Genomic DNA, 17,680 nt, shown 5'->3' with positions numbered 1-17,680 from the left:
TAGCAGATGAATATTAGATCATGTTTTGTTCTGCATTTAAATGCTGATTCACTGACAAGCTGTCTGTCCGTCAATACTTAAAGTGATGCACATTAGTGCAGATTTTAGCAACGATTTAAATCTGTTTCTGGATAATCAGACAAAGTTTTCTTATTAAGTCACAAACTCACACTTTCAACACTTGTTCTAGACAAAATGAGCAGCGAGGTGGGGCCAGACAATGATTAGCACCTCCCCTCTGTGACAGCACCGGCCAGTGAAGAGTGCAGACTGCAGAAAGTGTGATAAAAAACCTCACATAGCACCCTTTACCTACATCTGTAAGTAGTTCTGGTTCTACTAATAATTAATAACAATGTGTTGTTCCTCTTGCTATTTTAAGAAGGTAAGAAAACAGTTAAATCAAACTTCCTGATTGTTAAACAGAGTGTGATCAAGGACAAAAAAGTTTCCATGCATCATTTGTTCGTCAGTGGTGACAGTGAATGTGTGTTTATCTGTGTGTGTGCGTGTGTGGTCAAACTGTTTACACCTAACACCTAGGTTGGACCAGAAACTTATTCTAATAACTAAACGTGTTTTGGAGTGAAATCGAAGACTCACTGACACAATGCTTTGTTTAGCTCCTGAACACACAACACACATACACAGTTTAATGCACACAAGGATGGACACAACTTACAACTGTTAGATGGAAGTTAGAACTGAAACTTTCTCTCTCTCGCTTACACACACGCACACACACACACACACACAAACACATACACACACACACACACACACACACACACACACACCACACACACACACACTAAACTGCACGGAAACTTTAGCACTGCTGTGGTTTGGTCTTAAAATGAGGTGTGAATACGAACAGAGTTTTTTCTTTCTCTGTCTCTGTTTTAGCCTCAGGAAGTTTGGCTTAACTGTTGTTTTATCTTTTTTAAATAGCAAGAGGAACAACACCATGTTATTTATTATTAGTAGAATCAAAAGACTTTACAGATGTAGGTAAATGTTGATATGTGATTGCTGTTATTTAGCAAGTTATCACTCTTCACTGGTCGGTGCTGCCAGAGAGGGGAGGTGCTAATCTTTCACTGGTCCCACCTCGCTCTTTCTGACGACAACAAGAGTTTGAAGATGAGTTTGTCCGATAATCAAAGCCGTCCCAGAAGTCTGTTTTTGCGTGCATCACTTTGAGCAATGATGGACGATAATCTTGTCAATGAATTTGAATTTAAATGAAAAGTAATCTAATTATTATTATCTAATTATCAAATATTCATGTGCATTATACGGTTGCATGTTTAAAAACACATCAAAGACATTATTTGCATTTTCATGAGCAAATTAACAAGCAAGAAAAATGTATTCAATTGTTTAAATTTGTTCAAATTAAAACTAGCCTGCAGAAACCTCATGCAGCTCTTCCCTCACTACACATCCTGTCACAGTCACAGTTCTGCTCTGAGCAAACAGCCTTGAAGGTTGGTCAAAGGCGGGAGAAACAGACCGCAGCCTGTGTGTCAGTGAAGCTGTTGCATGGGGCTTTGCTTGTTGTTCTCACGGCAGACATGCAGAAGGCCTTTACAAAGTGCTGTCAGAGGTTTATCTATAATGTTTAAGATTGTGTGGAGGACATATACACAGCAGTTCAAGGTCAAAAGACTCTACATGTTTATCCTCTCTAACTTTGTGTCTCAGTGCACACATGGCAAAATTTAGAGTGTGACCAAAGTTGATATGTCCTTTCGCGAAGCAGATATTTGGAAATCAAATGACCTTGATGGCCAAACAAATGCACCCCTCCCTTCAGGGCTCTTTCAGAAGCCCCGCCCCCTCAAATTCATGGACGCACATCCACAGGTAAACGACTTGCAACTGATTATGAGGCAGAATGTGGAGTGTCTGCTGCCTGAGGGTAAACAAGCCTTAATGAGGGAAGCAATTTTTAAATACTATGATGATGGCGCTCTTTCCATCTTCTGCAAGGACGTGGACAAGGACGAGTAGCAGGCAGAGGTCTGTAACTAGCTAGTGACCTTTGACCTGGCAAAATGTGAAAAAAAAAGTCTATAAATGTGATGAGTTTGGGAACGCTGAAGAAATCAATATGTGGTGTCCAAAATATGAAGATGTGTTGATTGTGCATGAAATTCTTGGTGGGTTTTTTTCAGTATTGTTATGGGCGGTTTATAACATTATTTTCTATCACAGTAACAAGCTGTACATTCATGCCAGCCCTCTCTGTCACCTTTGAGTTCTTCACATCTCATGACTCTCTGTGTGGTTTTCACCACATTTCCACTCCTCTCTCCACTGTCCTTGAACCTGCAGGCCACAACCTACACTGCAGCTAAAGTGACACTGTCCTCTATTCCTCCTCCTCCTCTATTCCTTTTCACTGTGTGAAAACATCCAGGTTTTTTTTCCATCTATTCCTATTTCCATTAAAGCTCCTGTGAGGAACTTTTGGTTTGGGTTGATCTTGGCGCCCCCTGTGGACAACGCCATGCCTCTTATCTCTTTGCTGATTTTGTCCTGTGCATGCTTAAGTGGTGTTTTTTAAGATAAAATCTCATCCTGCTTTCTTTAACAGTCATAGGTATCACTCACTTTACATTTTTTGTCCTGGAAAACGTAAACAAAGGCAGCGCAGTCTGACACCTACCCCCGGCAGCGGTATCATGCATTAAAATTATCTATACAGCAATAATCAATCTTGCCACTGATGGTCTGTTTGCTTTTGTGTGTCATATAGAGTAATCAGAATTAATTTCAGTCTGTTTCATAACCATCGAAATACTCCTCACAGGGGCTTTAAAGCTACGAGTGTTACACCACTTTGTATTTCCTTGTGCTGAAAACTCAACAACAGTGTTTCTGAAAAGTATTTGACATGCATTGTTTGTGAACCTCTTCCTGCATTGCTACGTTTCTCAGAGTTTGTCAGTTTGTCAGAAAGATGGCTTTCAGTGTTATTTAAAAGTCTTCCAACCATGAAAGGTGACATACCTGTGGCGGAGCTGACCAGGGAGTTGTTCGCGTACTCAACCCATGGCAAATGGGTGGACCAAGAGGCAGGGAGACAAGCTGCAACACACCTCAGGGAAGACTCCAAATCCTGATTTGCCCGCTCCGTTTGGCCGTTAGTCTGAGGGTGATAACCAGATGACAGGCTGACTGAGCCCCCCAATGTTTGACAGAATGCTTTCCACACCTGGGAGGCAAACTGGGGACCCCGGTCTGAGACAATATCCTGGGGTATACTATGAAGACGGAACACATGTTGCACAAGTAGATCAGCAATTTCCAATGCAGAGGGCAGTTTAACCAGAGGTATATAATGGACTGCTTTAGAGAAACGGTCAACAATAGTCAGAATAATTGTGTTACCATAGATGGTGGTAACCCAGTAACGAAGTCCACTGCGATGTGTGACCAGGGACAATGAGGTATGGGCAAGGGAAGGAGGGGACCAGCTGGAGCTTGGTTGGAGGACTTACTACGGGCACAAACGGAGCAGGCGGCAACAAACTCCCTGGTGTCGGCAGTCATAGATGCCCACCAGAAGCGCTGTTGCAGCAGGGAGAGTGTGCGATGGCAGGCCAACTTAGAAGATGGCCCCCACTGGAGCACTGGGGACCTCGGCGGAGGGGGAATGAAGAGACGATCTGAAGGACAGCTCTCAGGTATAGGATGAACTTGGTTGGCCTCCTGAACCACACGCTCAATCTCCCAACTGGCCGCCCCGACCACACAAGTGGACGGCAGGATGGTTTCCTCAGGGATGTCTTCCACTGGGGGAGCAAACTGGTGAGAGAGAGCATCAGATTTGATGGTCCGGGACCCAGGTCGGTAGGTAAGAGTGAAGTTGAAACTTCCAAGAAACAAAGCCCACTGAGCCTGGCGAGAGTTGAGTCTGTGTGCAGAACGAAGATAAGACAGGTTTTTATGGTCAATCCAAACAAGGCATCACAGCAAGGTGCTCTCGATTCCCCACATCATAGTTTCTTTCGGCTGGAGTGAGTCTTCAGGAGAAGGAGGCACAGGGGTGGAGCTTCTGGTCCAAAGTGGAACGTTGTGACAGGATGGCCCCAAACCCTGAGTCGGAGGCGTCAACTTCCACTACAAACTGTAAGTCAGGATCTGGGTGAACTAACACAGGTGCACAAGAGAACATGGTCTTAAGTCTATCAAAAACAGTCTGAGCTTCAGATGACCACTCAAAAGAACGTTTTACACAAGTCAGTTTAGTTAAGGGGCTCACCAGCTGGCTGTAGATCTTAATAAACCTTCTGTAAAAATTGGCGAACCCCAGAAACCTCTGGAGCTGTTTACGGGACTCAGGTGTCGGCCAGTCGAGCACAGCCTTAATCTTGGCCGGATCTGGCTTCAGCTGGCCCTTCTCAATAACAAACTCCAAGAAGGAGACAGAGGACACATGCAACTCACATTTCTCTGCTTTAGCAAACAGTTTGTTTTCGAGCAACCTTTGCAAGACCGCTCAAACATGGACAATGTGTTCATCAACATCTTTAGAAAAAATCAGAATGTCATCTAAACAGACAAAAACAAATCTGTTCAACATGTCTCTGAGAACGTCATTGATTAAGGCCTGAAACACAGCCGGAGCATTGGTGAGACCAAAAGGCATTACCTGGTACTCAAAGTGACCCAGGTGAGTGTTGAAAGCAGTCTTCCATTCGTCCCCCTCCTATCCCCTCCTATTCTTACCAAGTGGTAAGCGTTGCGAAGTCCAGTTTAGTGAAGATTCCTGCGTCGTGGAGGGGGGTGAAGGCAGAGTCGATAAGAGGCAGAGGATATTTGTTTTTAACAGTTATATCATTCAGACATCTGTTATCGATGCAGGGACGAAGAGTCTTGTCCTTCTTTTCAGAAAAGAAAAATCCTGCACCGACAGGGGATGATGATGGGCGGATGAGACCTGCAGCTAATGAGTCCTTGATGTAGGTCCCCATAGCATCTTTCTCAGGTCTGGACAGGTTATACAGTTTCTTGGAAGGCAGGGGGGCACCAGAAAGCAAGTCAATAGCACAGTCATATGGTCTATGTGGGGGCAAACACAAAGCTCTATCCTTGCTGAACACTTGCTTAAGGTCATGATAGGCACTGGGGACAGCTGAGAGGTCCATGTCTTCAGGTGAAGACTGGGAGATAGAAATACTAACTGGAATAGCTGACTTCAGGCAGTTTTGGTAACAGGAGCTGCTCCAAGAAGTAACGGAAGTAGTAGACCAGTCTATATGAGGGTTATGTAGCTTAAGCCAGGGAAGACCTAAAACTATGGGCGTGGTAGGTGAGGGAATAACGTACAATTCAACTGTCTCAGTGTGGTTACCAGAAAGAGTGACAGAAATGGGGGCAGTACGATTAGTCACATAAGGCCAACACATTCTTAGGTTCGTTAGAGGAGCTAATAGGTTTAGCCACAAAACTAGACAATAGGCTAAGGGAGAGACGCAGGGAGAGAACAGAGAGGCAGAGGGCCACCAGCACCACATCTACTCCTCACCATCGCCTGCCGTCCGCCCAGCCTTCATCTCCTCAGAAAGTCCCTTTAAAAAAACTCCCTGAAGCGCGGACTCATTCCAACCACTTTCTGCTGCTAGAACACCAAAATCTAAAGCATATTGAGAAACAGAATTTCTTCCCTGGGAGAGTGACAAGAGCTGACTAACTGCCTCTTTCCCTTTAACGGCATGATCAAAAACCTTGCGCATTTCAGCAGTAAAAGCATGAAAGTCTGCACACAAAGTGTGGTTATTAAGGGAGATGGCTGATGACCAGGAAGCTGCCTTGTCAGAACATAAACTCATGATGAAAGCAATGCGGGACTGATCTGTATAATAAGTATCAGGTTTCTGATTGAAAACAAGATTACACTGATGTAAAAATTGTTATTTTGCAGAGCGAGGCGTCAACGTGGTCCTGAAAGGTCAGGCCAGAGAATGCATCTGATTGGTTATCGCTGACGTTCAAAGTGCATTTCCTGCCACACTAGTTCTTGTCCTTATTAAGTGTAAAACCATTCATGCTCTTACTGAAATATTTAACAGAGAAGGGCTTTTATTTTACCCTTTAATCAGTGGTGTAGTGATCCTTGGAGAAGTGGGTATACTCTTAATTCATGCCCTGTTTTTGAGCAGCCCATTCAGCAAAGGATAGATGCCCTGTTTTATAAACAGTGACATGTAAGACTACTCTATTTAGTTTACCCAAAAATGGGCCAGTAGTATTTGCACATTGTCACATACTTTCTGCTGCTTGACCTCAGGGAATAAGGATTATGAACTTATGAAATTACTGACCCAATACTGCCCCACAGACTAGTGAGAGATGTCTACAGAAAAACAACAAACATGATTGACTGACAGGCTATAGCCTAAATGTAACAAGGTAAACAATGACCACAAGCTATTCAAATGTGTAAAGTCACCCCAGTAATCTTGATTTTTAAGCTTCAGCAATAAAAAAGCGCCCACCCACCGTAGTTGACATCTTCATCAGCCGTTGTACCTGCATCTTTAGCTGTGGGTGAAGAGGCGGCATGGGCATCCTGTGCGACGGGGTAGGGGGACGGACCGAGTGCGCTCCCAGAGTCTGGGCTAAAGGAGCTGCTAGCATCGCTAAGATTAGCTGAGCTGCTGGCTGGTGTAGATTCACGAGGACATTTGCAATTGAGAAAGGACATTTTTGTTTGAATAGCTCGCTTCATCTTACCTGGCTGTTCATAAACGTTACATAGCGTATTCTAACGGCGAATAGTTTAAAAGTGAACTAACAAAATTACCGTTAGGCAATAATTCTTCTCCCAGGTATCACCCGCCCTACTCTGCCTCTGATTGGCTCATCAGTCCTGCATAATGAGTACTGGCCAATGAGAGGCAGCTTAGGCTGGGTCATGCATGCCGACATCCTATGAAAGATAATTGGGCAATTTGGCTTGCATACATGAAGGTTGCGCATCAGAGGGGATAAGAGGGTATATGCAATGCTGACTGATGAATAAGTGGGTATACGCCATATACCTGCGTGTACCCCGCACTACACCACTGCCTTTAATGCCACTATATCTGACTGCTGTTGTGCAGTGACAGACATCACATCTTAAAGACTTTACAGCCATGCTAGCAGCTCTGTGAGACTGCACTTACACAGTGGTGCATTGAGCTAATCCATATTGTTCCCATTATGTCAGAAAAAATGGAATGTTATCAGAGTTCTTTACTGTAATGCAGACTTTATACGAGAAACTCAGTCCATCACTTCTGATTTCTTTTTAAAGGACAGTACAAAATCTCATTGCTAACTAATTAAATTGATGCGATTATGAAATTAAGAATCTGAAAATGGTGCAGCTTGATTGAATTACAACCACAGATCTTTTTCAAAATAAAAGTCTGCCTTTTGAGGAAGGAAGCAACACAAATCCACAAACATCACTGTCTTTTATTGAAACAATTTTTGCCTTGCATTGACACAAAAATGTGGATATTTTCAAATCATAATGAAAAAACTCCCCTTTTTAATTGTCTAAAATAATAATAAGAAAAATAATAGCATAGAAAAAATCCAAAACTGACAGCAAACAGATTAGCAAAAATATAATGTCAAAGATACACAAACATTTTTAAGGTTATCCAAATGAAATGTTATCGTTATGCTGTGGTCACATGGTTGTTAAGTAGTATTTTTACACAGGCTTCCAAAAATGTATATTAAATATTTATGATTGCTTTAATGAGAAAATCCTTGCATTGTTTGGATTGTTAGTCTACACAAAAGCCCTCACATCGCTGTAGATAGTCTCTCCCTCTGCTGCTGTTACGTTCCTCTTCTTCTTCGTTCTCTCTGCTTTGCCAGTTCTCTTTGAAAAGGCTGGTGCAGAATAAACCAATGAGTCCTCATTTCTCTGAGGAAAGACACAAAATGTTATGAGAGGGAAGATGTTATTCTGATATTCCAAAATCTCTTTTCATTTCATTTTTCCTTTATAGATCTTACCTGCTGACTTGGCTGCTCGGCTCTGGCTGTTGCAGCATTTGTGGGCAGAGCAACAGCAGCTGTGTTAAAACAATCAAACCAAAGATGGAGAACATTAATCTACACTAAGAGGCAACAAGTTAATATTTTGCTGAATACTGTTTGATAGATTTATGGATGAGAAATTTTAATTACCGTTACAACATTTTGTCTTGATGGTATAAATCAGGAAGGCGATGACAATCAGACTTAAAGCCAAAGCAGCTGATAACAGAAATATAACTGTATCGGTCTTCTCCAAATGCTGCATGTCGTCTGCTGACGAATCTAGAAAACACTGAGAGTTAGCAGGTTTTTGATAAGAAAAAAGTTTTGTGTCGCATCAATCCAATGGATTTAACCAGAATCAAAATTAATTATAATCAATGATTTGTATGAAATTCTAACTTACCTTCAATGTTAAGCTTTGTTCCGTTTCCAAACAGTATCTCTCCACATGTGGCCACAGCACAGTAATAAGTCCCGGCATCAGAGGAGCTGACGGTCTTAGAGAAGCTGTAGACACATTTCTGTGGAGAGCGAGCCTCAGGACTGTTCTCACATTCATCCATTCTGTTTCCAAGAGTGTAAATGACACTGGGATGAGATTCATCTGATCCGGATCTGAACCAGAACACGCTGTGTTTTCCTGGACATGTTTTGTAGTCAGAGTCAGAGAGGAGTGAACACTGCAGAGTCACTGAGTCTCCTGGACGGACTGGATCAGAGGATAAGTCTTGAATGACGGCGGTGATGTCAGGTGCACGTCCTGAGAAATTCAAACCAGAAAATAAACATGCTTCACTAGTTACAATTTATAAACGATTTCCTATTAACAATGTACATTTTATAGAATATTAAAGTTTACCTGGTGTTTTTTATTTACCTGTAACTGTCAGAAATGTTCCTTTCAAAAGGGTCATTTTAAGTGTTCTTTGTTTAACACAAAAGTAAAGTCCAGAATCACTGAGCTGTGTTTTACTGATAATCAGGACAAATGTTCCAGGCTCCTGTTTTGCTGTGATGCGAGGAGTTAAGTCAAAAACTCCATATTCAAAGCTCTTTGTTCCTCCCAAAACTTCAGGCAAGGCTCCAGAAACTAGCCTGATCCAAAATAAGTGTGTTTGTTGCAAAGAGTTGTCGCGGGGACACGTCAGCTTCACATCACCTCCAGCACCAACAGTCTTTGTCTCAAAGGTCTGATCGTCTGTGCATCCTGAAGACAATAAAGAAATACATGTTGGTTATTAACAAGCAGGAAATAAAATGTATGCCCTGTGCTGAACTTAAAATACATCTTGAACACATTTGAAAGTTTTACATATACTTACGACTCAGTCTGAGCATCAGAAGTAAAACAAATACAGTCAGCATTTTGTTGTTAGTCCACTTCAGACAGCACTAACATTAGCATGTACGAGAAGATGACTGTCCTAAATATAATCATATCGAGTGGGAGGGAACAACTACAGAGCAATCTGATTGGCCAGTTGTTATGATGGTATTACACTGTATTACCACAGTGGAAAAAAATGTTCAAGCCCGAGCACATGAAGCAACACAGGCAGCCAGCTTGTTTCATGTTTCGTGGTGAAGAGGAAACAGAGTTTCTATGGTCATCAAAGACACATTTTTATTCTGTATTTTCCATAGACTGTATTAAAGAAGAGCACATAGAGTTAACTCAGCCATTGGTATCTGAACTCTCCCTTTGAAGCCTCAGGTTTAGGATTTTGGCTGTCGTAATGTTGTTTTTTTGTAACCAGAAGCAAAAATATTTGGCCGACATGTGGATACACATTAGCCTCTTTCATACATGCATGGCACTCAAAAATTTTGCGACATTACCCAGGTGGCCTGCAAGAGAGATCAGAAATCTCTCAAACTTTTCACCTGGACTTTAAGCTGACTTTTTTCTGCAGTTCAGACACTGACAGGTGAACTGAATAACATTGATCATCTTGTTACAATGGCACCTGTCAGTGGGTGGCACTTGAAGCAAATGAAAACGATGTCGTCAAAGTTGATGCGTTGGAAGCAGGAAAAATGGGCAAGCGTAAGGATGTGAACGACTTTGACAAGGGCCAAATTGTGATGACTAAACGACTGGGTCAGAACATCTCCAGACCTGAAGATCTTGTGGGGTGTTCCTGGTCTGCTGTGGTCATGACCTACCAAAAGTGGTCCAAGGATGGAAAAGCAACAAATCGATCACAGGGTGGCCAAATCTCATTGATGTGCGTGAGGAGTGAAGGCCACTTAAAGCCCCTGTAAACCCAAATCCATAAAATCCTTCTGTGTAATTTAGGGTCTGATGTACATACTAGTAAGCATCTTAAAAGTTTTAGAAATTAGTTTTAATCCAAACTCGAGTTATTGCCATTCTTTCTTTGTTAACTTCCCTGACGCTGGGGTTAAATTGGGCGTGGTTATGTATGATATTTATCACTTCATAAATTTCCTTCAACCAATCAACCGCAGTTGTCCCGCCCTCACAGGTGCAATAACACTTCTCGGCTCGCGATCAATCTTCCTCTCTGAGTCTGAGCTAACTGTGTCCACATACCCTGAAAGTCTCTGCACATACCTGTTGCAGTTACCTAACAATCGCCTTTTTCCCCATCATGCCTGTGTGTGCTGTCCCCGGGTGCACATCTACCACTGGGATGACAACGTGTCATTCTTTTATTTTGTAACACTTGGAGAAGCAGCAGTGTTTCCGCTACATACATTTTGTGAATTGTTTCAGCCGCTGCTTCAGAAATTGTAATTAAACGACTCTTTGGAGATTTCAGCTTCAAATCAACGATCGTCCATCCTCTCCTCATTGAGGAAGAGCACTGAAATAGTGAACTCGCGAAGTCTTGGCAACCAAATGAAAGACAGCGGACCAGTTTACTTCTAATGGCAAAAGAGGGTCAGCTCCACATCGCTGTCATCGGCATATATATGCAGTTCTAATACGCAGTGTAAACAATGCACGTGCCTATATCAGCTGTGCGCTCAGTATCAAACTTTCAGCTCCCTGGCGATCTCCCTCCAGCGAGCTGCACAATATTATACTGAAATGAGGAGATATTGTCTCTCTAACTCCGTACGTCCGGACTGTAAACACATTGATTGTTGCGGTTTATAAAGCTTGTAAAAGGTGATGTCATTCAGTAACGATCAATCGTTTGGATCGCTACGTCATTAATAATGTCCCTCGTGCCGTGAGAACTGAATTGCGAGAGAGAATATGTAACTATTGTGACTTAATTAAACAGACTGCTGATGAAGACAGTCAACACAGCAGACAGAGAGACAGACAGAAGTGGGGGTGGCTGGGGGGCGGGTCGAGAGGTGCAGGTGTGTTGGGGGACTGAAGCCAAGTGTTCAGATTAAAGAAGTTTGTGATTTCAAACTTAATGAGGTGAAGAAGAGAGTACAATTAAAGTTTCTAGGTAAGAAATAACCATCTAGAAAGAGGGTAAGTCTACATGTGATCACAGAAATTATTGATATATGAGAATAATTGAAATCAATTGATTACAAAGCCTGTAATTAATTAGATTCATTTTTTTAAATCACCTGACAGCAATAGTTTTGATATGACGTGCACATGCACACATACCTGGGTGGTACAACAAACCCTCTACCCTGCTGCTGAAAAAGATCCTAGAGGAAACACTGCTTCCCCATGCGCCATTGTTGTGTTGACAGTTGCCATGAGAACGTGGACAGGCGGACCCCTCACTCAGAATTTGTGGATGCTTTATGACACACTCAGCTCTGATATCATATATGCATTTTTGCTATTTCAAGCCGAGTTTCCAGGGACTTTAAAGCACCTACAATGGGCATGTGAGCATCAGAACTGGATCACGGAGCAATGGAAGAAGGTGGCCTGGTCTGATTAATCTTTTTTTCTCTTACATCATGTTGGCCAGGTGTGTGTGCATCGCTTACCTGGGGAAGACATGGCACCAGGATGCACAATGCACTACACAGTTGATAACTAAATGACTATTATGTCTCTGTCCTGTTTGACTGCCCCCCATGGTAGCACCATTTCAATCACAGGTGGCCAGGCCGTAAAACATACCCTGCTTTATTGTCAATTTTACTGTGAATGGGACCATATTTACAAAATGAACATCATGCAGTCCTTAAAAGTCTTGAAACTAGCAACTGAGGCCAGAGTCCCAATTGGAAAATGTTTAATGAGGTAAAAGTCAATCAAGAAGTTGGGACTTTGGCAGTTCACAGGTAGTTAACTGGCACCTGTCTGGCTGTCAGTCCACACCATAGACTGTATGATGGATGTAGCCACCATGTGAGGTCACACATTGGTTTGTCAACTGGCTTTTTGAAGAGTTTGGCATATTGCCCGTCGCCATGTTGGGTTTCTGTAGCCAAAAATGACCATAAATGGAAGAGAGGGTGGATCTGGAGAGTAGCGAGGGGTTGGCAAACTCCATGTCATTAAACCTATAGTCTAGTCCTCCAGCTAATTCTGACTTATTAGCTAGTTAGCCATCGTGCTTCCCACAGAATGACAATCATTTTGATTTGGTTTGTGCTGGAGTTGTTTATCACTTAAGAAGCTAAGAAAGCTTATAGCTCAAACGCACACTTCTGTGGTGAGAGGGCAGTGGGCTGTTATACTTAAAATAACCGGTCCAGCCATCACAACGGTCCACCATCCTCTGGGGGAAACCCAACAACAATCCTGACTCCCATGCAGGAGCCACAAAAAATAAATCAATGTAGAACAAACACTGACAGAGCGAACATGTCATGTAATGGTGAGCACAGAAATAGATAGCTGCTAATTTGGCTCACGTTTAATAAAATAATACTAGAACCAAAAAAGGCGGACCACAGACTTCTTGTGGGTCAGCTAGTATAGCTAACCACAAAGCAAGCCATTTTATTTGTTCAACATTTGCATGAAAAAAACCCAAAAGGCACCAACAACACAAACAAGGTCAAGAGGTTAAGTTCAGTTTCTGAATTAGCTGAGTTGACACCTAGCACACAGTTTTTGTTGGGTATTTAAATATGGGGCTTAATGGAGGTTTACTCCTTTTGGAGCCAGCCTCAAGTGGCCACCTGAGGAACTGCAATTTTTTTGGCACCTCCATGTTGTCTTCATTTCTCAGCCACAAAGGTGTCTGCTTGGTCCAAACTTCCAAATTGAGAGAGTGTACCATGATTGCTCCCGGTGGCATACCCATCAGTGATGACCCGCCCACTCTGCCTGTCAGTCACATCAGCAGGAAGAGCACAGTATACAGAGTTGTTATACCATCCTTCTCTCCAAACTTCAGCAACTTTAATAGTGTACATAATAGGTGGAAAGATAGATTGTCTTTGTGTTTCAAAATATGTGACCATGCAGTTTATTGCAGATGAATATTAGTTCATGTTTTTTCTTTCTCATTTACATGCTGATTCACTGACAAGCTGGTGGTCCATCATTGCTCCAAGTGATGCACATTAGTACAGACTTTAGCAAGGATTCAAATCTTTTTCTGGATAATCAGACAAAGTTATTAAGGCACAAACTCACACTTTAAACACTTACAAAATAGAGTGAGATGGGGCCAGACAATGATTAGCACCAGTCCTGAAAGTTAAGCCCATCAAACATATCCGATTGTTTATCGCTGACGTTCAAAGTGCATTTCCTGTCACACAAATTCTTGTCACTATGAAGCATTCACACTCTCTGTGAAACATTTGGTTTGAATCAGAACTGCTTTTATTTGACCTTTCAATGCTATGACCTCTGGTATGCACTGGAAGATACCACGTCTTACTGGCCTAAACAAGAAGAAGACTTTACAGCCACGCTAGCAGCTCTGTGATTCTGCGCTTACACAGCGGTGCATAGAACTTATTCTTATTGTTGCCATTATGTCAGAAAAAAATAATGAAGCAGTTTGAGAATTAAGTGTTATCATAGTTATCTTTATTATGATGCAAACTTTATACAAGAAATGCAGTCCACTAGTTCTGATTTCTAATACTAGCACAGCACAGTGATAAAAAAAGATAATTTTAAAAAATTAAACATGAAACAAAAAATTACACAATTATAAAATTAAGGATCTGAAAAGGGGGCGGCCTGATCAATAGATTTAATAACTGTACATCTTTCAAAATAAAAGTCTGCCTTATAAAGCAAAAGGTTGCATGCACACACACACACACACACACACTCACACTCACACACACACACACACACACACACAAACTCACACTCACACTCACACACACACAAGGTATTAATTCAATTAAAGGCAGATTTTACAGATTGAAACAAATATAATGTCAAAGATACACTGAACATTTTTAAGTTTATAAAAATAAATATTATCATTATGCCATGGTCACATGGTAGTTATAGTGTTCCAAAAAATGAATCTATCTATCTATCTTTGCATTAATGAGAAAATCCTTGCATTGTTTGGATTGTTAGTCTACACAAAAGCCCTGACATCGCTGTAGACAGTCTCTCCCTCTGCTGCTGTTACGTTCCTCTTCTTCTTCGTTCTCTCTGCTTTGCCAGTTCTCTTTGAAAAGGCTGGTGCAGAATAAACCAACATGTCCTCATTTCTCTGAGGAAAGACACAGAAAAAGGTTTTGAGATGGAAGATGTATCCAGAATCTCTTCCAGTTTCATCTTTCCTTTATAGATCTTACCTGCTGACTTGGCTGCTCGGCTCTGGCTGTTGCAGCATTTGTGGGCAGAGCAACAGCAGCTGTGTTAAAACAATCAAACCAAAGATGGAGAACGTTAATCTACACTAAGAGGCACAAAGTTCATATTTTGCTGAATACTGTTTGATAGATTTATGGATGAGAAATTTTAATTACCGTTACAACATTTTGTCTTGATGGTATAAATCAGGAAGGCGATGACAATCAGACTTAAAACAGAAGCAGTTGATAACAGGACTGTATTGATCTTCTCCAAATGCTACATGTCGTCTGCTGACGAATCTAGAAAATACTGAGAGTTAGCAGGTTTTTGATAAGAAAAAAAGTTTTGTGTCGCATCAATCCAATGGATTTAACCAGAATCAAAATTAATTATAGTCAATGATTTGTATGAAATTCTAACTTACCTTCAATGTTAAGCTTTGTTCCTTTTCCAAACAGTATCTCTCCACATGTGGCCACAGCACAGTAATAAGTCCCGGCATCAGAGGAGCTGACGGTCTTAGAGAAGCTGTAGACACATTTCTGTGGAGAGCGAGCCTCATGACTGTTCTCACATTCATCTGTTCTGTTTCCAAGAGTGTAAATGACACTGGGATGAGATTCATCTGATTCGGATCTGAACCAGAACACGCTGTGTTTTCCTGGACATGTTTTGTTGTCAGAGTCAGAGAGGAGTGAACACTGCAGAGTCACTGAGTCTCCTGGATGGACTGGATCAGAGGATAAGTCTTGAATGACGGCAGTGATGTCAGGTGCACGTCCTGAGAAATTCAAACCAGAATATAAACATGCTTTACCAATTACAATATACTGTATGTATGAATTGACACTCTCCTATTAATAATGTACATTTTTAAAGAATATTAAAGTCTACCTGGTGTATTTTATTTACCTTTTACTGTCAGAAATGTTCCTTTCAAAAGAGTCATATTAACTTGTGTTTGTTTAACACAGAAGTCAAGTCCAGAATCACTGAGCTGTGTTTTACTGATAGTCAGGACAAATGTTCCAGGCTCTTGTTTTGCTGTGATGCGAGGACTTTTGTTAACCTCGTTGTAGTCAAAGCTGCTTGTTCCTCCCAAAAAGTCAGGCAAGGCTCCAGAAACTAGCCTGATCCAAAATAAGTTTGTTTTAAGCCAAGAGTTGTCGCGGGGACATGTCAGCTTCACATCATCTCCAGCACCAACAGTCTTTGTCTCAAAGGTCTGATCGTCTGTGCATCCTGAAGAAAATAAAGAAATACATGTTGGTTATTAACAACCAGGAAATAAAATGTATGCCCTGTGCTGAACTTAAAATACATCTTGAACACATTTGAAAGTTTTACATATACTTACGACTCAGTCTGAGCATCAGAAGTAAAACAAACACAGTCAGCATTTTGTTGTAAGTCCACTTCAGACAGCACTAACATTAGCATGTACGAGAAGATGACTGTCCTAGATATAATCATATCGAGTGGGAGGGAACAACTGCAGAGCATTTTGATTGGCCACTTGTTATGATGATATTACACTGTTACCACAGTGGAAAAAAACGTTCAAGCCCAAGCACATGAAGCAATACAAGCAGCAAGCTTGTTTCATGTTTTGTGGTGAAGAGGAAACAGAGTTTCTATGGTCATCAAAGACACATTTTTATTCTGTATTTTCCATAGACTGTATTAAAGAAGAGCACATAGAGTTAACTCAGCCATTGGTATCTGAACTCTCCCTTTGAAGCCTCAGGTTTAAGATTTTGGCTGTCGTAATGTTGTTTTTTTGTAACCAGAAGCAAAAATATTTGGCCAACATGTGGATACACATTAGCCTCTTTCATACATGCATGGCACTCAAAAATGTTGCGACATTACCCAGGTGGCCTGCATGTGAGAACAGAAATCTCTCAAACTCACCTGACAGGTGAACTGAATAACATTGATGATCTTCTTACAATGGCACCTGTCAGTAGGTGGCACTTGAAGCAAATGAAAACGATGTCGTCAAAGTTGATGTGTTGGAAGCAGGAAAAATGGGCAAGCGTAAGGATGTGAACGACTTTGACAAGGGCCAAATTGTGATGACTAAACGACTGGGTCAGAACATCTCCAGACCTGAAGATCTTGTGGGGTGTTCCTGGTCTGCTGTGGTCATGACCTACCAAAAGTGGTCCAAGGATGGAAAAGCAACAAATCGATCACAGGGTGGCCAAATCTCATTGATGTGCGTGAGGAGTGAAGGTCACTTAAAGCCCCTGTAAACCCAAATCCACAAAATCCTTCTAACTATGTGATTTAGGGTCTGATGTACATACTAGTAAGCATCTTAAAAGTTTTAGAAATTAGTTTTAATCCAAACTCGAGTTATTGCCATTCTTTCTTTGTTAACTTCCCTGACGCTGGGGTTAAATTGGGCGTGGTTATGCATGATATTTATCACTTCATAAATTTCCTTCAACCAATCAACCGCAGTTGTCCCGCCCTCACAGGTGCAATAACACTTCACAACTGTGTCCACATACCCTAAACGTCTCTGCACATACCTGTTGCAATTACCTAATGATCGCCTTTTTCCCCATCATGCCTGTGTGTGCTGTCCCCGGGTGCACATCTACCACTGGGATGACAACGTGTCATTCTTTTATTTTGTAACACTTGGAGAAGCAGCAGTGTTTCCGCTACATACATTTAGTGAATTGTTTCAGCCGCTGCTTCAGAAATTGTAATTAAACGACTCTTTGGAGATTTCAGCTTCAAATCAACGATCGTCCATCCTCTCCTCATTGAGGAAGAGCACTGAAACAGTGAACTTGCAAAGTCTTGGCAACCAAATGAAAGACAGCGGACCAGTTTACTTCTAATGGCAAAAGAGGGTCCGCTCCACATCGCTGTCATCGGCATATATATGCAGTTAAAATACGCAGTGTAAACAATGCACGTGCC

General features: G+C 41.7%; 1 protein-coding gene across 1 annotated transcript; it reads right to left on the bottom strand.

The window, feature by feature from the left end:
* Window positions 1-15,186: 15,186 nt before the first annotated feature.
* On the bottom strand, window positions 15,187-15,986 carry LOC138598499 (uncharacterized; the record flags this gene model as incomplete). The annotated part of the gene is made up of 2 exons (XM_069670294.1): window positions 15,187-15,521; window positions 15,653-15,986. Coding segments are annotated over 2 exons (669 nt in total), but the record flags the coding sequence as incomplete, so codon positions are not given.
* Window positions 15,987-17,680: the final 1,694 nt, after the last annotated feature.

Source organism: Semicossyphus pulcher, unplaced genomic scaffold, assembly GCF_022749685.1.
Source record: "Semicossyphus pulcher isolate SPU_LCO1_2020_fin unplaced genomic scaffold, fSemPul1.0.p SCAF_2, whole genome shotgun sequence".
Lineage (NCBI taxonomy): Eukaryota > Metazoa > Chordata > Actinopteri > Labriformes > Labridae > Semicossyphus > Semicossyphus pulcher.
Note: the sequence above shows the minus strand (reverse complement) of the source record. Positions and strands in the feature narration are given on the sequence as shown.